The sequence below is a fragment of the Acanthopagrus latus genome, chromosome 8, assembly GCF_904848185.1.
Source record: "Acanthopagrus latus isolate v.2019 chromosome 8, fAcaLat1.1, whole genome shotgun sequence".
Classification (NCBI taxonomy): Eukaryota; Metazoa; Chordata; class Actinopteri; order Spariformes; family Sparidae; genus Acanthopagrus; species Acanthopagrus latus.
The window spans coordinates 295,001-319,748 of record NC_051046.1 but is presented as its reverse complement, the minus strand read 5'-3'; the positions used below and the strand labels follow the sequence as shown (position 1 = coordinate 319,748).

The window sequence follows — 24,748 nt, the reverse complement described above, 5'->3', positions numbered from 1 at the left end:
TGTTGAAGGCCCTGTCTGTAACAGTGGCGGCAGTATTTACATCCTTTGCATGAGCACAAGTACTAGCATCCCACTGTAAAAATACCCTGTTACAAGTAAAAGCACTGCTTTGGAAATGTTACTTAAAGAAGTATCAAGACATTTAAGTGTTTAATGTAAGAGTACTTAATGCATAGAATATGTATTATTAATCATGCATACGTGTACATAACGCATATACATTACAATTTGGATTTTTGTTGTACAGGACTGACACTACTGATTATTTTCCTCCATGAATCCACTGACTGCTTGATTTGTCAAAATTAGACTGAAAATAATGAGAAATGTCTTGAAAATGTTTGTTTTGTCCAACAAACACCCCGACTCTCAATATTAGACCTACTATAATTACACAATAGGATTAAACATTACATGGGCTGCAGTCAGGATCTGTTTTAGGCAAAAATACTTGACATGATGATGTGATATTAAACTGAGAAATTACAATTAGTCATTATCAAATCCTCCAAACTTGTTAGTGGAACATTTTGAGCTGCCCATGATCTACTGGTCAATAAATCTCGGCATGAAAAATTCAAATAAAATAGAAAACAAATCCAAAACACAACAGATGCTCTTTAACCTGCAGGTCACAGTGAAGTCAGTTTACCTGCAGTCACACCATCACTTAGCGCCAGAGCTGACACGCCAAATCTAGTTCTTCTATTTCTGTGCTCGAAAACAACGCCGATCCTCCGCGCATGCGTACATTCTAAAATACGATTTGCACAACGGTCCAACATCAAAGATGGCGGGAGCCTCCGACCCACTGGAGGACATGCTCTCCAATGAGGTGGATGAGAAAGCAGTTAGCGACTTAGTTGGCTCTCTGGAATCACAACTGGGCGATCGAAAGGTTCCCGCCGCTTCATATTCCGACGGGAAACGGGAGGAAGCTCCGGCCGCTGTCAGCCAGTTCTCAGGGAAAGTGCGCGATTCAAGTGGGGTCTCTGGAGCAGCCGCAACAAGGGCATCCAAAAGCGGGGTTAAACCAGGAACCCGGCGCTAATGAGCCGCTCTCCGGCAAAACTCTGTCCTCCTCTACCTCCTCTGTCGCTGCCGGGGCCGTAATAACCACCGGAGCTAGTCTGCAAACAGTTGGAGCATCTCCTCCCACTATTCCCCCGGTACCGGGACCCGTAACTTTGACCACTCAGTCCGCGGCTGCTAGCTTCCACCGGGCTGCTGTCCTGGGTCCGAGCGCGGCTCCCAGCACCAGCGTCGCCCCCGCGGCGGAGGCTACCGGGACCGCTTCTCCCGGATTACAAAGTTTAAACGGAAACACCGGAGCTGTAAAGTTGGTTAACTCGCCCGCTGTCGCGGCTCCAGCCGGGGCCAGCACCGTCATCAGTACTGTCAGTGCTGGGCGGTTCCACCATCATCGCCTCCATGGCTGCACAGCCCGGGTTTCCTGTACCTCAGTCCTCGACGGCGTCTCCCGCTGCAGCTCTGCAGAGACACCCCAGCCCGGTGGCTAGCGTCGCCCAGAACGGTGTCGACCCAAAGCTGGTGACCCAGGGAGCCCCCTCCCCGTCAGCCTCCACCTCTCAGGTTGTGAACCACAGCAACCCTCTGATGCACGCCAAGATGTTGGTGCCCAGCCAGCCGGTTTCTGGGAACTCCGTCATCCTGGCGAGCACCCCTCCGCCTGTTGCAGTCCAGTCCCCCATCAGCCAGACTCAAACCGGGACCAGTACAGCCGCTGTCACCCTGACTGCCGCCGGGATCAAGCCTGCCGTGAACGGAGTGGCTCAGCCTGCGGTGGCTGTGGTGAGGCCGCCGGGCGCTCCTGTGGTGGCCACCTCCATCCAGCAGCAGAGACCCGGGCTGGTCGCGAGCTCGACCCGGGCGGCTGCTCCTCAGCCCGCCCTGGCTGTTCGGCCTCAGCAGCAGACCACCATCCAGCTGCCCCCTGGGTTCACCATGCCCCCCGGTGAGTGGACAGGAGGATGCTCCTCACTGACCTCACCTGATAAGTCACCTGCTGTCACCTGTCTCACACGCACACACAGACACACACACACCTGACAGGAGGTTTAGACAGCTGTTCTCTGTGAACACCTGGATAAAAATCTTCCGTCTGTTGAACATGAACAAGAGTTTAACAGGTGACGGTGACCACAGAGGACCCGTGGAGCAGAAAACAGAAAAGAAACTATTAGCAGCCACAGATTTTAAATTAAGCTTCACGGCACAGTTCAGACAAAACAACTTGTTGATGTTGCAACAGACTGAATGTTTCAGGAGAAAGACGTGATGATGCTGGTGCAGGTGTCTCAGACATCTGCGGGTGTCTCAGACATCTGCGGGTGTTTTCGGGTGTCTCAGACATCTGCAGGTGTCTCAGACATCTGCGGGTGTCTCAGACATCTGCGGGTGTTTTCGGGTGTCTCAGACATCTGCAGGTGTCTCAGACATCTGCGGGTGTCTCAGACATCTGCGGGGTGTCTCAGACATCTGCGGGTGTTTTCGGGTGTCTCAGACTTCTGCGGGGGGGTTCGGGTGTCTCAGACATCTGCGGGGGTCTCAGACATCTGCGGGTGTTTTCGGGTGTCTCAGACATCTGCGGGTGTTTTCGGGTGTCTCAGACATCTGCGGGTGTTTTCGGGTGTCTCAGACATCTGCGGGTGTCTCAGACATCTGCGGGTGTCTCAGGACATCTGCGGGTTGTTCATTTTCTTGGCTCAGGTGTTTCAGAGCAGCGTTTCCTCCAGCTTTAAAGTCGTAGATTTCACTGTGAGACCGAAGTCGTTTTGCAACAGAACAATGATCAGATCAGAAACTATCACAGTGTGACAATTAATGTATTTATGTTGTTATAAGTTAACAGAATTAAGCAGAAGCTTTATTATAATTTCACAAACTTTGTGTCCTGACAGACAAAACTCAAAAAAAAGAGAAAAAAAAAACATTCAACACTGTCGAAGAAGCAAAAGTTTATTGTACAATGATCATCAGCTTCCACACCTGAGTTACACCAGTCTGTCACTGCAGCCCGGAACCAGAGCTACTGATCACCATGTGACCGGTCAGTGCATTTATGGATCAGTACATGGATTGGTACATCAGCAGAGATTTTATTGGTAACTACTTTGATAATCACAAACATTCCCTGGTACCAGCCAAAGAATCTACAAAAGACAGAAAGATCATGACGTCTCGGAGTGTTTGGTGCCAGACTGATGTCATCTGTATTGAAGTCTATGGGAGTTGATGGAGACTAAAACCCAACACATCAACATCACCTGGTGAAGAAACACCTCCAGAGAATAAACCAACACTTCAGAAAGGTGAACACCTGAACGTTTCTTCATCAGAAGTCAGGTGATGTCGATGTGTTGGGTGTTCGTGTTCTCCATCATCTCCCATAGACTCAAATGTTTCACGAGTCAGAACGCAAATGTTCTGACTCGTGAAAAATGTGTTTAACTACGAGAACCCAAAAGAAATGAGAACTAAAGAGTACCTGATGAATGAGATCTTGAAGTCTGAAGAGGAGCTGCAGTGATCGATCGATAACAAACGTTGAGTTTCTCTGTGTTCATGTTTCTGGCTCAACACGTCTGCTGGACTTTAAATTACGACATGTTGATATTTTTCCTCTATTTTCTTTCTTTTTACAGACAGGACAAATCATTGGATCAATTAAGAGAAGGCTTTATTAGGATTTCCATTATTAAAGTAGTTGATAATAATTCTGTTGCTTGAAGAATCGATTCAGACTTTTGATTTCAGCTCTTGAAGTCATGTCTGATGACTGTGTCCCTCCTGCAGGTATGGTTCTGGTCCGAACGGAGACGGGTCAGCTTGTGATGGTCCCTCAGCAGGTTCTGGCTCAGGCTCAGGCCAAGACACAGCAGGGCCAGACAGTGGCCAACATCACCCAGAGACCCGCCACACCGACGGCTGCAGCCACCATCCGGGTCAGCACCGCCTCCACGGTACGTTTGCTACACAGCAGGTCTGTGGTTCTGATCCAAATTAAACAGATTATCTCACCATCACTGAAGGTCAAGAGGCTGCAGGATGCTGCAAAGAATCAGTGCTGAAGTTCACGGATCACTCTGCTCTCCTCACATCATTCAGGCTCATCAGGTTCATTTCCCATGATGCTTTGTTGTCACGCAGCGTCATCTGTTCTCCTCCCTGTCTGCAGGCTCCTCAGACCGTCGCCTGGCCTCCCCCGCTCAGACCAGAATGGTTCAGTCTCCCTCCACTACCACTGTACAGGTGTGTTTCCTGTCTCTTCTGTTTCACACACTCACAGGGGGCGGCAGCTAAAACCGACAGTTGTCAGGTGAAAAGTGTTGATCGTGGTCCTGTGAGACGCTGTGCTGGTGTATCAGAAACAGAGGAACTCACGAAAGCTTCATTTCTGCTGTTTAAAAATAAAATAACTGAAAACTGTCCAGAGAGCAACGTCTGTTGGATCCTCAAATTGAACAGGAAGATGATTCACATTCATCTGAATTATTACCTGAAGTACGTGTTAAAGGGTCAGTTCACAACATTTTGTCCATGTGATGATTCCTCCTTCTAATGTGGGGATTCTCCTCCATCACCTCCTCTGGACTCACAGATGAACTGGGTCACACAGACCCACTCTGTGTCTGTGTGAACTGATCCCAGCGCTGCTTTGGGTTCTGTTTTACCAGGATATGTTTTCTGATGATAATTTGATTAGATTATTCTGTTGAATTTTAAAAACCTGCCTGTGTAGAAATAATTTCAGTGTTTTAGAATTGAACTTGTTTACGTTTAGATTGAGAACATTGTGCTGGATTTAGTCTGGACTCATGTGAATCCTCCTCACAGTGTAAACACAGAGTCTGGGCCATAAACTGAGTATGGTGATCAATGAACTCAAGTGATCATTAGGTTGGTTCTTCCTGATGGTGTGTGTGGTTTCCCAGAAGGCCCTCACGGTGGCGCCTGGCGGTGCAGCGGTGTCGGTGAAGATGACCACCCCTCAGAAGGCCCAGACGGTGATCACAGCAGGGGGGACGCCTGTGGCCAAACCTGCCGGGGTCCCGTCCACACACCTGGCCACCAGCACCACGCCCACTCCTCCCGCCACAACCGCCGGCAGAGTCTCCGTGGTGTCCCAGGTGGAGTGACAGTTCCCGTTTACAGATCAGAGTGACATGAAAGCCAGGCGATATGATATTAATGTGGTTAACTCCTTCGTCACCAACAGGAAATGCAAGAAAACGTGAAGAAATGTAAGAACTTCCTGGCCACACTGATCAAGCTGGCGTCCCACAACTCGCCCTCCCCAGATACCTCCAAGAATGTGAAGGCCCTGGTGCAGGACCTGCTCGTGAGCTGCTTTATGACCTCATGTTTCATCCACAGACTCAGACTGTATCCTGCAGTCAACTGATGTTGTGTTTCTGTGCAGGACGCTAAGATTGAGCCTGAGGAGTTCACCACTCGGCTGCAGGCTGAGCTGAAATCCTCCCCACAGCCCTACCTCATCCCCTTCCTCAAGGTACAGACGTACATGGAGCTCCACACGAACGATGTGATGATTGTCACTGGGTGTGTCTGCTCTGTGTGACTGCAGTGAGGCAGCATCACAGCGTTACACACCTGGGATTCATACTGACCACAGTGGTGTTGCACAAATCACACAAGATGACAATATCCACATAATGTTGCTTTTAAATGGATAATCTAGAAGCAAATAAGGACCAATACTGACCAATACAGATAGAACTAGGAGATGATTTCAGAATATTTCACCACCACTGCTGGTTTGTGTCTTGGTGAGGTCAGAGATGTTCTTGCTGGACAAAAGAGGAGCAGCACAAATGTATAAAATGTACACTTAACAATTACAATATTTTGTGGTATATCAATTAGATAATCATAAAAATACAGACTGACGTTCTGCAGATGAATTATTTCTCTCTGAATTCAGACGTGCTGTTGAAGCCTGACCTATCATGTTGCTCCACAGAAAAGCCTCCCCGCCCTGCGTCAGTCTCTCCTCAGCAGCCAGCAGTCTCTGGTGTCTGTCCCCCCGACCACATCTGCACCTCCTCTGGCTGCCCCCGGCTCCGTCACCGCCGCCGCCATCAGACCGCGGCTGCCCATCAGCCCAGCCAGCAGTACCGTCAGACTGAACCCGCCGCTCACAAACACTCTGGTAGCATTTCCACTGTGAAAAATGCTGGAATATTAATGTATTTAGTAGAGAACTGACCGTTTTCCTGTCACAGGTTCACTTCCTGTTCATCTAAACCTCACTCACACTAACGGCAGTCTCTTCCTGTTTGTCCTCCAGGCTGTGGGCAGAGCGGCTGCCCAGACTGTTCAGACTCGAACACCTGTTGTCTTCAGTCAGACTCTCAGACCTCAAGGTGAGATTCTTGACCAACACAGGCTGAAACAGTCTGAACATTTTCCATCAGCAGACCTCACTAATTGTGTTTTTTCTCTGCAGGAACGCTTGTAAGAGGACCAACAACTATCATTGGTAAAAGTCCTGTTCACCTGGCAGCTCAAGCCAATCAGAAGAAACTGAGTGACCCAGGGGGCGGGACGTTCAGGTGCAGTATAAACTCACAAACAACTCAAAGTGATTGAGAATGAAATGCCTCAGGGTGATCAGCTTGATTAAAATCAATACAAATGGAGAAAATAAATGATAAAGACTTTCCTGTCTTTCAGACACTGAAACTTTACATAAAACCAAATGAGACATTTTTTCATAAATCTTATTTAAATCTAACAAAATCATAAAAAACTGTAAACTCAATCCTCCTCTCCTCCTCCTCCTGAGGATATAAAGTCCTCCTCTCCTCCTCCTCCTGATGATATAAAGATATCTCCATACAGCTCATCTGCTGTGATCTCAGTCTGCAGCAGAGTCTCATCACTAAACTCATCACTAAAAAACTGAGTCAAATTCCTTGCATGTGTTCACATACTTGGCCAATAAAGCTGATTCTGATTCTAACTGATCTCAGACCAGATTAAACCCTCGATGTGCAGTCGAACTTGTTCTAACACCTCAGACGGGGTTTTATCTCACAGTGAACATCAGCACTTTAAAAAAAAGTATAAATAACATCTTTCATATTTGAGAAGGCAGCCAGACACACAGATATGTAGTTCACAGACGATCCATCAGAGGGCAGCATGAGCACACAGATGATATTCAGTACTTCCTGTCATGAGTCCTGTCCTGAGTGTTTACTGCAGCTTCCTGCTGTTTCATTTTCACACTCTGGTTTCTTCATGTCACAATAAAAGAAGGGACTTAATAAATACATTCTGTGTTAACGTAAACTCGCAGCCAGGTCCTTCCGTGTCGTCCCACACGCCTCACTGACAGGACCTCACATCGTGTCAGGCAGTTTCTTGTCAGAGGATGGTGATGCTGAGAATACACAAACAAATAATCACTCACATGACGACATTTGACTTTAGTTCACAACTAAAAAGTGTTTGGGGAACAGCTGCATCCATCCTAGTTTCTACTTGAAGCTTTTAAAGAAATGACAAAACAAGCAGACTGAAATAAAGTCGTCAGTGAACTTCTGATGTGTGTTGATGTGAAGCGCTCATCATGTCGTGTGTCTCCTCTGCTCGCCTTCTTTCCACCTCAGAGATGACGACGACATCAATGACGTGGCGTCGATGGCTGGCGTCAACCTGAATGAGGAAAACGCCCGTATCCTAGCAACCAGCTCGGAGCTGGTCGGCACAAAGATCCGTTCCTGTAAAGACGAGTCCTTCCTGCCAACCGGCCTGCTGCATCGCCGCATCCTGGACACAGGTACTGTCTCACCTGTGAGCTCTGATGACCTCACGCTCAGTGACAGCACGTCCACACCTGTCTGACTTTAAACACTTCTGTTTAACTTCCGTCTTTAATACAAATCATCACAGCTGCTGATTTACTGAGAAGTGCTTTCAGAGATTTTAGAGTTCGGCACAGAAGCATCACAGATCAGTAGCTGTTAGTTCAGCTGTGTCAGTGTCATCACCTGTTGTAACGCCTGACAGGTGCAACAGGAGAGTCTGTCCTCTAATGTGTCTGTCCTCGTCACATGACCGCCTCATACAGCACGAGCACTTTGCTGTTACACATCAGCGGGCCGGCTGGTACCGCCATCACTGAGAGCAAACAAAGGTCACTGAGCGACGTCGTGACTCTTCTCTGTTCTGGAGCCTCAGTGGTGGAACGAACTCCCGACTAACGTCAGGACAGCAGAGTCACTCTGTCTGCAGCAGGAGACTCAGGACTCACATGTTCAGACTTCACCTCGACCCCACAGAGCATGACTGAGCATTTCCATGTCTGTTACTTTACACTTCCACTACATTTATATCAAAACTTTGGTTACTAGTTACTTTACTGATTACATGCCGCATCAGAGCCAAATGAGTGTTTTTTTTAATTAATAAACACTGTTTGACATGATCAGAATAGTGTTGAATATGAGACCTGATGATTGTCCAGTCGACGCAGAGTAAATATGTGGATCAGTAACTTTGACTGTAATGTATGTAATATCACTTTCACTTATACCAAAGTAATATTTAACACCACATCTTTACTTTTACTCGAGTATGACTGTTGGGTACTTTTTTAACACTGTTAATGATCAGTAAACACGGCGTGCAGCTGAGTTCATGAGCAGGTTAACGTGTTGATCTGATGACGGCGCTCGATGATCACCACAGTTCAGGTGCTGCAACAGACGAGCTGCCGCTCATGTTCAGGTCGTCCTGTGTTTCCTGCGTGTCTGATGTGTCTGTCGTCATCCTCAGCTAAGAAGCTCGGAGTGACCGAGGTGCCGCTGGACGTCGTCAACTTCATCTCTCACGCCACCCAGTCCAGACTGCGCTCGCTGCTAGAGAAGGTTTCAGCCGTCGCTCAGCACCGCACAGACGGGGGAAAGGCAAGGAACACACACACACACACACACACACACACACACACACACACGTGTGAACACACATGATTCGGTTTTCTATGCAAAGTTGTTCATTTTTTACAGTTTCATCAGAGTCACTGAGTTATTTCATGAGGGGACGATGAGACAAACTGCTGTAAATGTGGAAGTGATGAAACCAGTTTGTGCAGCAGAACTCAAGACTGTGAGCTGCAGGTTCACACAGCACGCATGAGACCACAGAGAGCCAGAGGAGTGGAGCACCTCCTCATCACCTCCTCATCACCTCCTCATCACTTCTCCATCACCTCCTCATCACTTCTCCATCACCTCCTCATCACCTCCTCATCACCTCCTCATTGCCTCCTCATCACCTCCTCATCACTTCTCCATCACCTCCTCATCACCTCCTCATCACTTCTCCATCACCTCCTCATCACCTCCTCATCACCTCCTCATCACTTCTCCATCACCTCCTCATCACCTCCTCATCACTTCTCCATCACCTCCTCATCACCTCCTCATCACTTCTCCATCACTTCTCCATCACCTCCTCATCACCTCCTCCATCACTTCTCCATCACCTCCTCATCACCCCCTCATCACTTCTCCATCACCTCCTCATCACTCCACATCACTTCTCCATCACCTCCTCATCACCTCCTCATCACCTCTCCATCACTTCTACATCACATCTCCATCACCTCCTCATCACCTCCTCATCACCTCCCCATCACTTCTCCATCACCTCCTCATCACTTCTCCATCACCTCCTCATCACCTCCTCATCACTTCTCCATCACCTCCTCATCACCTCCTCATCACATCAACATCACCTCAACATCACCTCCTCAACAACTCCTCAGCACATCGCCATCAACTCCTCATCACCTCCTCATCACTTCGCCCTCACGTCCTCATCACCTCCCCATCACTTCTCCATCACCTTCTCATCACCTCCTCATCACCTCCCCATCGCCTCCTCATCACCTCCTCAACACCACCGCATCACTTAACCAACACCTCCACATCACCACCACAACAAATCTCCATCACCTCCTCATCACTTCTCCATCACCTCCTCATCACCTCCTCATCACTTCTTCATCACTTCTCCATCACCTCCTCATCACCTCCTCATCACTTCTCCATCACCTCCTCATCACCTCCTCATCACTTCTTCATCACTTCTCCATCACCTCCTCATCACCTCCTCATCACTTCTCCATCACCTCCTCATCACCCCCTCATCACTTCTCCATCACCTCCTCATCACCTCCCCATCACTTCTCCATCACCTCCTCATCACCTCCTCATCACTTCTCCATCACCTCCTCATCACCTCCTCATCACTTCTCCATCACCTCCTCATCACCTCCTCATCACTTCTCCATCACCTCCTCATCACCTCCTCATCACTTCTCCATCACCTCCTCATCACCTCCCCATCACTTCTCCATCACCTTCTCATCACCTCCTCATCACCTCCCCATCGCCTCCTCATCACCTCCTCATCACCTCCTCATCACTTCTCCATCACCTCCTCATCACCTCCTCATCACTTCTCCATCACCTCCTCATCACTTCTCCATCACCTCCTCATCACCTCCTCATCACTTCTCCATCACCTCCTCATCACCTCCTCATCACCTCTCCATCACTTCTTCATCACTTCTCCATCACCTCCTCATCACCTCCCCATCACTTCTCCATCACCTTCTCATCACCTCCCCATCACCTCCTCATCGCCTCCTCATCACCTCCTCATTGCCTCCTCATCACCTCTCCATCACTTCTCCATCACCTCCTCATCGCCTCCTCATCACCTCCTCATTGCCTCCTCATCACCTCTCCATCACTTCTCCATCACCTCCTCATCGCCTCCTCATCACCTCCTCATTGCCTCCTCATCACCTCTCCATCACTTCTCCATCACCTCCTCATCACCTCCTCATCGCCTCCTCATCACCTCCTCATTGCCTCTCCATCACTTCTCCATCACCTCCTCATCAGCTCCTCATTGAGTCACGGCTCAGACTATAAACATGAAGGTTTAATGTTTTAACGATGTATTAACATTTTCTCCTCTCATCTCTCTCCTCCTATCTCCTCCTCTCTCTCCTCTTCCTCCCTCCTCTTGCTCCTCCTCATCTCCCCTCCATCAGGATGAAGAGCATCATGAACCGACTTCAGACGTTCGCTCTCAGCTTCGTTTCTTCGAGCAGTTGGAGAGAATGGAGAAACAGAGGAAAGACGAACAAGAGAGAGAGATTCTGCTGAAGGCTGCCAAGGTAACACACACACACACACACACGCACACACACACACACACTTAAGAATGTAATCAAGTCAGAATATCACAGGATTAAATCATGTTGGTGATCGGACCTGCCTGGTTCTGGTCGCTGCTCTGTGAGCAGACGTCATGTCTGACTGACCTGTTTGTGTTTCACCTCCAGAGTCGTGCTAGACAAGAAGATCCTGAACAGGCCCGTCTGAAGCAGAAGGCTAAAGAGGTACGTTTGTGTACAGACGCACATCACCCAACGGCCTCACCGACAGGTCCAGTTGATTATCCAGAGCTTTCAGTCATATCACATGATCTTCAGCTGACAGATGATCAAAGGTCATTGATCCACATGAGCAGAGATGAGTTAACAAAAAAAAAAGCTCAGTACAGAAACGTCAGAGTTCAGTACAGAAACGTCAGAGTTCAGTACAGAAACGTCAGAGTTCAGTAAACACTTGACACATGTTCTGATCCATGAACTCAGTATTTGAAACTACAAACAGGTTCAGTGTGTGGTTCTGTTCACAGCTCAGTTTTTCTTCAGACTGTCAGTCTTCAGGCTGCAGCTCCACCCCTTCCTCCACCCTCCTTATATTCATTCATAACTGACACACACACAATACACACTGCAGGCAGACCCAGAGGCCCAAAGAGGTCGGAGGTCGTTACCCAGAAGTCTCTGTGCTGAGGCCAGAGGGGAGGATGCTACGTGAGAGCAGCCTGAACACGTCTCACTCTGCTAATAATTCCGTTCTGTAAAACTACACATCACCTGCTGATCCTGTCCTCACAGCAACACAGAGACAAACACTCCATGTCTCCTCGTTCACCTCCAGGAACAGTCAAGTGTGTCGATGAGACACAATAACACACAGTCACACACACATTCATTTGCTGTAGTGTGAGTTGTTGTTGGTGATGTGGAGAAGAAAAGAAGAGAAACCAAAACTCACCTCCAGTATTGATTAATCTGCTGATAATGTTCTTCATTCAGTCAGTCATTAATCGAATGCCAGAAAAATATAGATATAGATAGAAAAACATTTGAAAGTCTTGTTTTGTACTTTATGTAGAAAAATATCATAAATGATTATTCCAGCATCCAAGAGGTTTCAGGTTGTGCTCTGACTAACTGATGTATTGATGAATGGTTGAAGCAACAGTGAGGAACCGGACCTCGTTGGTTCTGTCAGTCAACAGGAGAATAACTGTGTTCTTTTGAGAACATAACATTTGTGGAGCAGTGGAACGAGTTGAGAGCAGAAACAAAAAGAGACTTTGTAATCTATCACAGAACTTGAAATATTATGTTCATCTGTAGATTTTACCATCACATGTTGAAGTTGATTTTTAGATTTTTCACTCCATGTAGAGGGCAGATTAACGAATGAACATGAAAACTTTTTCAGATTGAATTATTTCACCCTTTGTCTCATTTGTTAGTGACGGAGTAACTAAACTGGATTTCTCAGAATGTAAATGGTCTAAACTCAGAAACTGTTTCAGATTCAGTGTGATGTCACTTCCTGATGACATCATCATCTCTGATGTTCATTCAGAATAATCAGCTGTAAGTCTACTCAGAAATCAAAGAGCAGAGATTCTGCAGTCTTTCAATTTTCTTCAGCACCAAAGTAATCTATTACATCCATGAGTACAGTGCTAACAGGACGTGCTAACAGCTCATTCAGCTCACACAAATAAATAGAAAACACCTGCTGACATGGAAACAGAGTAAATAAATAGGTCTTTATGTTTCCTGTTTACATCTCCCAGAGCATCATGGGAATTGTAGTTCTACAAATTGGAGCAACATTACCCCACAAGCAGAAGTGAGACATGAGAGTCGTGTTGATGTGACTGAGGCTCAGAACATAGTTGATTCTGGAGGGTTCTCAACATGGCCCCACATGTGGGGTAAACGGGTCGCTTCAACTTGAGAGTCTAATTTAATGTTGTCGGTTTTTTTATGTTAACAACATTAAAACGAGCAGATGGCACCGACCCAGTTCTCATGTGGATTCAACTTTCAAATATAAAATATGGTTATTTACAGTTTTCTAACGTTTTGTCACTGTGTTTTCCTCCTCAGATGCAGCAGCAGGAGTTGGCTCAGATGCGACAAAGAGATGCCAACCTCACTGCCCTCGCCGCCATTGGGCCACGCAAGAAGCGCAAGCTCGACTCACCGGGAGGCGCCACAGCTGGCACAGAGGTAAGAGATGAAACATCCTATATACACAGTGTCACAGCATTTACAGTGGTATCTCCTGCTGTTGGTTCATCTGTGGCCATTGTGTCACGTTACGTCTTATTTCTGAGTCACCATCTAAACTAATCAGCTGTTACATCAGGTGACAGCCAGGTGTCTCCCATCATGCACTGGGTCTTACAGTTGGTAGAGAACAGTCGTCTCATCATGATTGCTCGAGTCATGTGATTACGTCAGAGCAGGTCGACAGGCTTTGTGCTGCCATCAGTGCTGATTGGTTCTGTGCAGGACGGGCCGATAACTCGAGCCGGCTGAATTATCCAACTGTGTCTGAATATGTTGTGGACATAAACCAGAACCTGCCGGCTCCACAGCGCTCTTTATGTATAATGAATATAATAATTTATAATAATTCAAAACTTTATCTAAACAAAACTTCATTTATTTATACAATAAGATGTAAATAAACCAAATTCACACTGAAAGGAGCTGATGTGTGTGTGTGTGTGTGTGTGTGTGTGTTTTTGTGTGTGTGTGTGTGTGTCCCCACTTGTGCTCGCCCGCATGCTGCATCAACACACACACACACACACACACACACACACACACACACACACACACACACACACACACACTGCTCTCTAATCCAGGCAGTGACTGTGACCAGTGTTGAGTGAAGGGGGTCAGTGTCTGCCTGGAGGTCTGTTGTGGGTTGTGGTGACTTCTCCCCCTACCAACCCCCTCCCTCCCCCCACGGCACCCCTAGATTTGAGCTCTGCAGAAAAGAGCGTGGGGCGCGGTGGTGGGGGTGCTGGGGTGTTGGGGGGGGTGTAAGTGACAGGGGGGCGGGGCCTGCCTCGTGCTCGCCCCGCCTTCACCCACATGCTCCTTCTCTCTCCACACATCCAGCCGGAGGACCCCCCCACCTCTCTGCTGCCTTTGTCTGGGACAGCCGGGGGGGTTGGGAGTAATCCAGCATTTGGGGATGGATTAAACTTCTGATGGGGGCAATGAACTCTGGGAAATGTGAGCTATTTGCTGGCCTGTAGTTAATAATGTTGCTGTGGGATGTGAGATTTTTGTCTCTGCCGTGTGTAGATCTGACTCTGGGTCGGATTTTAAATTCAGTCCTCTGATCTCGTAGAAAGAATGCCGGTTTTAAGCGTCTCTAGTCGCGGTGCTGAGAGGAGACACAGATCAGTCAGGAAACAGACTTTGTCACAACACCGGAGCGTTCACTCCTGTTTGACCTCAGCTTCGATCACTCTCCTCTTCACCTTGTTCACTCCTACATCAGCAGCTTGTTGTTCCTCTGTTACCTGTGGAGAGTGACGGGGAGAACGATACAGCTTCCTGTTGTAATTCATCCTTCATGAAATGCCCTAAATGTAAATGTACATTGTCTGTTTGAAATCCAGTCTGGTGTCAGACTGAGTATCGCAGTGACAGTGAGGTTCATAGAGAACCAGATCCAGTCTGTATGTTGATGATGTCATTTACTACATACTTATTTTAGAACGAGAATTTGAAGTCAAATGTGTCTGTTGATAGTTTACACCAGCTGGCACAAGTTGTGAACATCAGTGAAGTTTCATCCAAATGAGGCTCAAGTTGTAACATAACGTTGAGCAGAAAGTGTTGAGATATCCTGACCGGATGTTTGTTGTGTGAGTGTGAGCTGATGGAGATGAACAGCAGGTGGAGCTAAATCTCCAGGTGGTGCTGTTAAACCACAGAGTGAGAAGAAGACGCATGACAAGGGAAACATGATGACATCAGACATTTCTGTTAGTCAACTGTATTAATGTGATGAAGGTCACAGCCTCCTCATCATCACTCTACAGAGTCACGTTTAGGTCACATGTTTCATCAGCAGAATCATTTATTGTGCTTCTGGTTTATCCACAAAACTACTTTTTCTTCCAGCACAAATGGTTTTGTGTTGTGAGCCTCGCTGGCTGCCTGTTCTGTCTAATCTGCCCTCGGGCCGATGCAGCCCGCCCTTTAGCTCCCGACTGCAGGCCTGATCAGGCTTCAGATAGGCCCATCCTCCCCCACCCTGTCCCAGTGCCCGGGGCTGCAGCCTGTTATGAATACATGCTAGCAGTGCAGGAGCTTTGTGATGCTCTTTGGAAAAAACAACAGATAACCTGATTTACCTTTTTCACCTGCTGAGGTCAACAGAGACAGGTGAGGGTCTCTGCAGGCTTCACTGACACATTCAGGATGGTTTGAGACCACAGACAGTGAAATGTAGAACAGGAGAGAGTTATTACTACGATCACATTTTAATTTCTGCCCAGCAGAATAAAACGATAATTCTTGAGATGTAATAATGTGACGTGGACCCAGATAAGAGACAGCAGATTAACGGTTAAATGAATCAGTTATGTATGATTTTAGATTATGTTTCAGGTTTCTTTCAAAGTCTTGACTTTAACAGTAAACTGACCTCAGATCAAAGTTGTAGTTGTTGGACTACAGAAATGCTCTGGTTGTACGGTTTTGTTACAGAGTGGAGCATCTTCACACAAAGATGATCTTTGGGCAAGGAGACTATTGATTTGTCCAGAAATTTAGTTTAAAACACTTTAAATAATGAACAAGATGAAAAAACACTGGTGTTGAAATCACAGCGTCTACTGAAGTTACATGCTAACAACTAGCCTGCTAACAGCACTATGTAGCTCAGAGGTGACAGTCTGACAGCCTGGAGCTTCAGTTCACTACTGAGTCTGATAAGTCAACAACATGAACTCATAAATGTGAAGAAAGGACTTTTTTTGACCCTATTTTCATTATAAACAGAAAAATCCAACCGTCCACCATCTGAACTCAAGTTTGTGTCTCTGACTGAACTCAGACCAGTTTAATCTGCTCGTTAACTCATCGTCAGACTCACCTCATTCAAACTGGACACAAACTGAACCAGAGTCACCAGAACAGTTCTGGTTTGTCTCCACAGTCTCCTCTGGTTCGATCCAAATCAATCCTCAGTTCAGATGTTCTGTCTCTACACACTGATGATGTCCGACTCTCTCTCTCTGTCCTCTCCTGATGTGTCTTCTGTCCCCGGAGTCATAGTCCTGGTCAGAGATGCTGTAAATCACCTCTGTACTGTAAATCACCTCTGTAATGTTCAGTCCCCGTCTGCTGTTGAGCCTCGCGACCACGGTGACTCCAGCCACCATCAGAGGTCCGGACCCAGGCAGCTAATAGGACCACTTAGCTCCACGGCTAACTGAGCTACTTTCTAACAGCAGCTAGTAGTTACCAGGGATTAAAATTAACGCCGTCCCGTGGACGTAATAAATTGTCACCGGGAGGATCAATAATCTAACTTGGGACGACCTTGGGACAACGAGAATTTTGCCTGACTACATTTTTCTGTTTAAAAGTTTTCATCACTTTCTGCAAACCAGAATGGTGGTCGGTCGCTAAAGATTTATGTGAACATGTAAATGGAACAGGACTGGCTGGCGCGCTCACGTTTACGTTGTTCTGCATACCTGCAAACTTGTCGCTCCTCAGCGACAATCGCCGTTTTCAACAAATTTGTCTTCAAAATAAGAGCTTTACATTGCACCCCATTGGAGTTTAGAACTGGGTTCTTAGTGGGGGGCTTTTAATTTGAAAGTAGCGACCGGCAGTAGCTTGCTGCAACAACAACAACAAGCAGACAGTGAAGACAGCTACAGAGACCGAGGAGACGCTGCATCTCCTGGATCTCAGTGACTGTCCAGTTACTCATCTTAATGTCCGCGGATGAAGTGATGGACTGACTGACAGATTCAGATGGACTGATAGTGTCCTCTGGCACAGATACACAGGACTTCTATATATCTGGCTGATGCTGGAGCACGACGCAGCTGTTCAACTGAATTTTGCATCAAGCAGACAGAAAGTCAAGTGCCGAAATAACAATATAACATCTGGTTATTTTTCTAGATAAAACACTCCGTGTTGACGCCTCTAAAAAGAGACAAACACAAGCTCTTCTGCTGATCCCTCGGTCAGGAACTATGCAGCAGGAAATGATCCCTACATAGACGTTGGGTTTACTGTGAACACGGTCGGAAATGAGGAAAGACCTGTTTGCGTTTTATGCCTAAAAACTCTGGCAGGACAGCATGAAACCATTTTGATAGTCAGGTGACTGTATGCAGAATGCTGCAACTCATACAGTGGTTTATACAGATAGATAAATAAATATTATTAGGTTCTCAATAGTATTTCAATTTGGGGGGGGGTGAAAAAAATTCTGTCCTCTAGGGGGGACATGACAAAAAATAGTTGAGAACCACTGAGCTAAACAAACGTAGTTTGGAATAAATGTATGTATTGTTATAAACATAATGTGTTGTCTTTTTCTTATATTATCAGTAAGTAACAACTCAAAATGTAAAAAAAGATTTTCGGGATGATTCGGGATGGTGGTGAAAAAAGATCATTTTAATCCCTGGTAGCTACAGAAAAGTTATTCCCCGCCCATATAGGTTGGGAGCGACCTTCAAATTTTGCCAGCTTCTTACAAATTACTAATATATATTATATTGATTCAGCCTCCAAATAATCGATGAAGCTTTGATGATCATTTTATTTTGTGTGTGTGTGTGTGTGTGTGTGTGTGTGTGTGTGTGTGTGTGTGTGTGTGCGCACGCCTGCAGGCCACATGGCTTCATAATGCTCTGACTGTGTTCCTGTGTGGACCTGGAGCTTCATTCCTATCCTGTGCTGTCAGCTCTGCCTGCAGGCTGCTGCTGCTCTGATCCGTGTTGAGCAGCACAGTGACACAGCTCAGCTCTGCACTCACTATACACACTGATAACATACAGACACACACCGTGATAGAAAGAGCAGATCAGGGTCTGGACTCACCTTTCTCAGGTAGCGCTGTAACTGATGATGCTTTCCATTATCACTTAATGAGCCGGCTGTTTTCCAGATCCATTGATTAATCATTGAGTCTCTAAAGGACTGAAAATGTTATTTTCTTACTAACCTTCAACAGGACAGATCAATACTGGTCCACGATTCGATTCAGTTTAAACTTTTGTTTTTAGCTCTGCAGCTGTTCTCACGTCTGTATTTGTGATCAACACATCAGTGTTGTTATGTCCACACATCTCTCTTCAAAAAGATGTTTTACAGCAGCTCCACTTTGACCTGGAGTGTTTGTCACCAGTTCAGATAATATTCACCAGTCCCCTGAATCTGTCCAGAGTGAACCCTCTTCACCAACACAATAAAGGCTCTCTGATGAGGATAATAGACCAACACTTCCGACACCGTCAGAGTTCCCTCTGGTACCAGTCAGCTGATTGTCTTCATCACACTAAGCTAGCTGCAGGCCAGCAGGGAGGAAAACATGTACTGGGAGGTCGTCAATCTGATTTTAATGAAAGAAAACTTGGATCGATCTTTGATCAAGAACCAGATCTTGTCCCTCCTGCTAGTTTCGGACCAAACAAAAGGTGTTCAAATTAAAACGCATATAATCTGGATTACAGTAGTTGATAATATGTTAAATAATTGTGATCAGATCCACATTTCTCATATTGATCAGGCTGTAGTAGGAAACGTTGTTCACCTCCTGAAGTAAGATGTAAAAGTGGTGACTTTGGTTTCAAGAGTCTCGTGTTGTCTCATCCTTCAAGCGCTGCTCGCACAAAATAGAAGCTCACTTGTTTCTACAACAGTTTGCTTTTCCTCACTTGAAAATCAGCAGAAAGTGGTTTATTTAATTTTCACCTCTGATCTTTATCTTTTTCTTCCGTGAACTGGTCCCAGTGATGTCTCACCTCAGGGTTCACTCAGTAAACTGCACATTCACACATCTTCTTTCTAAAACGCTGCTTAATTTCAGAAGCTTTGGCCCGTTGAGCTCGCCTCGGGACATTCAGCAGCCTGGGAAGAGAGGCTCTGAGTCGCTGCTGTGAACTGAGTGACTGTTTGTGTACAGTGTTAGGAAAGAGGGCCTGTCGTAGCAACATTTCTGACAGAGCACAGGAGTGTATGAGGAGTAGCTGCAGGGGCTGGGTGTTACCTGGCCTCAGGCTGCAGACACACCTGAGACGTGAAGGTGTGGTGAGCCTCCTGCAGGTCTGGACTCAATCAGTGATTAAACTAGTGTGGGAGATTCACTTAATGCTGTTACTGATGATTCAGGAGCCTCGGCAGCTCTAGTTCTCAACGCTTTTATGACTGAGTGCCACTTTAAGGAACCAGCGTTTGATTGATGGCCGCGCAGCAAAACACATGATTTGGTCTCATGGAGGAGTTTAAGGTTCAATTCATGCAGATAACACAGATGACCTTCTCTGCCTCCCCAGGTCCAGAGAGGTAAGGCCTCATTATGTGGCAAAAAAACCTGAAACCGAGTTGAAAGCAAAAAAAGAGTTGGAACATGGAACACTGTAATATACAGTAATTTATTATATATATGCTGGATGTAGATAAAAACAAAGTGCATTTTTAAAATTCACATTGGTGAATGTGAACGGCAGCATGGTGGACAGTATCTTCATATTTAAAGCTGGACATCAGGTAGACAGTGTCAGCTGATCACTCAGCATCAATGATGTAGTCCACCTCTCCTTGTTCAGCTGTAGGCTGTCTCCAACACATGCTCAGCTCAAACACCGTCCCCCATCATACAGCAGTGGAGACAGGTCTGTATAAAGATGATGGAGACAGGTCTGTGTAAAGATGGAGACAGGTCTGTGTAAAGATGTGATGGAGACAGGTCTGTGTAAAGATGGAGATAGGTCTGTGTAAAGATGATGGAGACAGGTCTGTGTAAAGATGGAGATAGGTCTGTGTAAAGATGCGATGGAGACAGGTCTGTGTAAAGATGATGGAGACAGGTCTGTGTGAAGATGATGGAGACAGGTCTGCGTGAAGATGTGATGGAGACAGGTCTGCGTAAAGATGTGATGGAGACAGGTCTGCGTAAAGATGTGATGGAGACAGGTCTGCGTAAAGATGTGATGGAGACAGGTCTGCGTAAAGATGCGATGGAGACAGGTCTGTGTAGATGCGATGGAGACAGGTCTGTGTAAAGACGTGATGGAGACAGGTCTGTGTAAAGATGATGGAGACAGGTCTGTGTAAAGATGATGGAGACAGGTCTGTGTGAAGATGATGGAGACAGGTCTGTGTAAAGATGTGATGGAGACAGGTCTGCGTAAAGATGATGGAGACAGGTCTGCGTGAAGATGTGATGGAGACAGGTCTGCGTAAAGATGTGATGGAGACAGGTCTGCGTAAAGATGATGGAGACAGGTCTGTGTGAAGATGTGATGGAGACAGGTCTGCGTAAAGATGTGATGGAGACAGGTCTGTGTAAAGATGTGATGGAGACAGGTCTGTGTAAAGATGTGATGGAGACAGGTCTGTGTAAAGATGTGATGGAGACAGGTCTGTGTAAAGATGTGATGGAGACAGGTCTGTGTAAAGACGTGATGGAGACAGGTCTGTCTAAAGATGATGGAGACAGGTCATTTTGTGTCTGGACTTATTTTATTAGAAATGTCAGAAATTTGAGAATCGTGGTGTCTCAGCTGAAAGTGAAGCATTGATCATGTCACGAAGAAAAAAAAAGAAACTAGAAGGATGGATCTACTTAAACGATTAATAAGCAGATCGGAGTAGTTGCAGAATTGGTTCCTGACGGTGACTAAAGGTCTAAATAAAGTCTGAACTGCAGTTGAACAATTCTCAGGAACTGTTTTGGACTGTTTGCTGTTCATGAGCTCTGTTTCAGTCTTGGTTCAGTGGTTCTGTCTCGTGCTGAATCCTCTTTAAAAGGCTGACCCTGCCACTCAGACCCAGTCTAACGCTCCTCTGTCTCCTCCCTCAGGTGGCTTCAGGCTCGGGTGCAGCCTCCTCCACGGGCTCCTCCTCCCGCCAGCAGCTCCGTCAGCGGATCACACGAGTTAACCTCAGGGACTTCATCTTCTGTCTGGAGCAGGACCGCTCCACGGCTCGCTCTCTAATGCTCTACAAGGCGCTGCTGAAATAAGGAGTCCGTCTAGGAGGAGCACTCAGCCCACTGCAGATCACAAACTGGATTACAGTCAGCCACCTCCTCCGACCTTCATGTCCCCAAACACGTCTCCTGGTGATGGTTCATGTCGGCCTGAGATCGTTCTTCAGTCCCTGCAGCAGCTTTTTACCCTCAGTCTGTCTTCTGGACTCACCTGAACCTCCAGTTTTATGTCTCCTCGTCCCAGTTTTAGCTCATCCAGGTGTCTAGTTTTGTCCTGCACATTAAGTTTCAGTCCATGTTTTACAAAATCAAACCGCCCCAGCTGATGTCCAGGTCACATCAGGACAGGGACAGTGAACTGAATGTGTCGCCTGTAGCTCCTCAGCTAACGGCTAACTTTACATTTCATTCATCATTTGATTTTCACTCTGTCCGTTAGCTCCTCAGCTTGGCTCGCTCAGTAACAGGACAGTGAGCCGTGTTAGCATGATGTCCTCTGCAGCTGATGCTCTGACGGACTGTGACTCACCACGAAGATGCTGCGATAACTTCCTCCATGTCTGACTCGCCGTCCAATCAGAGATCAGTTCTGTCAGGAAGTTTGTAATTGGTCAAAAATGCAATTTCATACTTTCCTTCCAGATTTACTTTGAGCCACTGATGGTTGCAGCTAATTAAGAATCAACTGATTTTTTTTTATTATCCTATAACAGGATGAAAATCAACAGAACATGCAGAGATTTTGTCTTTTTTATTCCACTCATTCTTCTTCCTATTCAAAACCTTGGGCCTACATTACCCAGAATGCAACTGGACCTCTGCTTTAAAGGTTTTAAAAGACATTAAAGAACACCTGAAAACACGGTGAGGTGTGAAGTGGCTGGAGGTCAACTTTAATGAACAGATGTTGATTTCACACGGTTGAATGAATAATGTGCAGGTCTGAAACTAGACTCTGTGAGACGCGTTCCAGCTGATCCTGCTGCTACTGACAGGATCATTCACAAGCTGTCGACTCCGGCGACGTACCTGAACAGGTGCCTTTGAGTCTCATCTGTCTGGACCTCCTCGCGTCAGTGTTTCAGTCCGGAGCCTTTCAGCTACCACTCATGACGCCGAGCTCAAGGCCTGTTGGGTTTTTAAAGTCTTCTGGTCCCAGATCAGTGAGGTACAGTCACACATTCAACCATCACTTTTACATTTGAAGTCGTCGTCCTCTGTGAGAATCATGATCTGAGGATGTTAGTGAGCACCGTGACGTCAGAAGGATCTGCGCCGTGAGAACTGTGAAGCTTTGATGGTGGAATGAACCGGACGACACAGATGGTGGATCATTTTTGTGTGTGTGTGTGTGTGTGTGTGTGTGTGTGTGTGTGTGTGTGTGTGTGTGCGCGTGTTTGTGTGTGTGTGAGAGAGAGAGAGATGCTGATGACAGCCGACAGACTTTAAAGTTTTAAGGAATAATTCAACATGTCGTTGAGTCTTCTCTCTGATTGTTTCCACTCCAGCCTGTCACATCTCAGCTGTTAGCTTAGCATTAAGACTGGAGACATGGACCTGCTGGCCTTGTTCTGTCCAAAGGGAAGCAGATCCACACGCAGCAGCTTTAACCCTCTGATCTGACCTGTTCATGTGCTTTCAGGACAGAAAGTGAAATGTTAACAGTTATCAGAGTTTTTGCTGGCGGTCATATGAAGACTGATTATTAAAGGTGAACGTTCATCAGAGAGCTGCACAGCTGCTGCCAGGTCCACTTCCTCGTCCGGCTCATACGTAACGCGTTTCTATCTTCCAGGTTTACTTCCCGGTTCTGTGACCCACCACATACATGGTAGTTTTCCCCCGCTGGCCCCGCCCACTCGTTCTCGCTCGGTCCATAGACTTTATATGGTGATGATGTCACAAATGTTAAATCACTCGAGGAAAGTTTCCTGTGAATATCATCATATAAGTCCAGCAGCTGTTTCTGCCTCCGGTCTTCATTACGGAACAGTTCGAACAATAATGAAAGCACTCACATGGAGGGAGGACTGGTTCTTAACCCTGCTGTTTCCAGTCTTTGTGCTAAGCTAACAGGGGCTTCATGTGTTCTGTGCAGATATGAGGGTGGGTCAGTGTGAAGACGTCTCTGCATGTTGAGCTGCTCCTGTCAGAACCACTTCAGGTTCAGTTCTTCATCACAGGGAGCTGGTTCTCCTCCAGTTAACTCACTCAGGCTACAAACATGAAGCTTCACATCAAATAACATTCCTGCAGGTTCCTCTTCATCCTCCTCCTCCTCCTCCTCTCTCTTCATCCCGGCTGACGTGTGGTTTTCCTTAAGTTCACGTCTGCAGCGTCGACCTCGTTAACATGAATTTGTCAGCGTAGATGAAAATGCAGTTTTGCTTCCTGGTTTGCTGTTGAAAGTTTTTAAGATGATTTTTTGGAAAGGTTTGTGTACATTGAAGGTTTTTAACGCTTTAAATGTCTTTTTTTCCCTCATACGGGGCATTTGGTTTGTATAGTATGTAGCTCTACCTGCTAACTGAAGCTGTGGTGTACTGTATATTCAGTCAGAGTCTGGGGCGTCTGGATTAACCATCATCTGTTGGAAGGACACAATTTTTGCGACTATTTATATTTCCTACATTCTGTATTCAATCCTGACGCATTTCAGGCAATGCAATTTTACAGTTGTTTGTACCTTTGCAAAAAAAATGAAATAAAGAAATTGATAAAGAAGAAAGTTTGAGTTCATCTGGATTTAAAAACCAGGACAGCAGAGACGTTTGTCTGTTTATCTGATGAAAAATAGTGACACAAAGTAAGCTAACAAATACATTTAAATATACATTTTCAAAATGGCAGTTTTATAAAAAGAATTACATTAAGCACCCTGCGGTGTCCTAACGCACTTATAAAAATGACCGTTCCATCATTTGTTCACACAGAGACAATATTCACGCTGTTGTATCAAAGATGTTCTCAGTACAAATATTTACACGTCAGTTTGTGTCGCATCTGATCTGGAGTCTACAGAAGGTTCCTGTTGAGTTTTCAGCTGACTGGAGACATTTGCAGCTCCAGATGTGAAGAACGCACCATTAATAATATATTTAAAAAAGTAAAAGTGAAGTTCAGTCCAGAGGTTCCTGTTTGATCCGGACCGGGGTGGTGGAGATGGACTGGCTGTGCCGCAGCTCACGACACAGGATGTACTCGCTGAACTGGGACGAGTCGACGCCTCCGCCGCAGGACGCCTTGATGCTGAAGCCCTTCTGAAACAGACGCTCCAGGACCTACAGACAGACGGACAGCAGGTG

General features: G+C 46.4%; 1 protein-coding gene and 1 pseudogene across 2 annotated transcripts in view; one reads left to right on the top strand and one right to left on the bottom strand.

Annotated features, from left to right (window-relative positions):
* The first annotated feature begins 447 nt into the window (after positions 1-447).
* LOC119023822 lies at positions 448-24,167 on the top strand (annotated as a pseudogene).
* Positions 24,168-24,209: 42 nt separating this feature from the next.
* The window catches only part of LOC119023818 (BTB/POZ domain-containing protein kctd15-like), an 8,488-nt gene continuing 7,949 nt past the window's right edge, over positions 24,210-24,748 (bottom strand). For both annotated transcript variants that reach the window (XM_037106015.1, XM_037106014.1), the window contains one exon: positions 24,210-24,724. In XM_037106015.1, the coding sequence (XP_036961910.1) occupies positions 24,563-24,724 (162 nt within the window). In that variant the 3' untranslated portion in view covers positions 24,210-24,562. The remainder of the gene's footprint in view (positions 24,725-24,748) is intronic.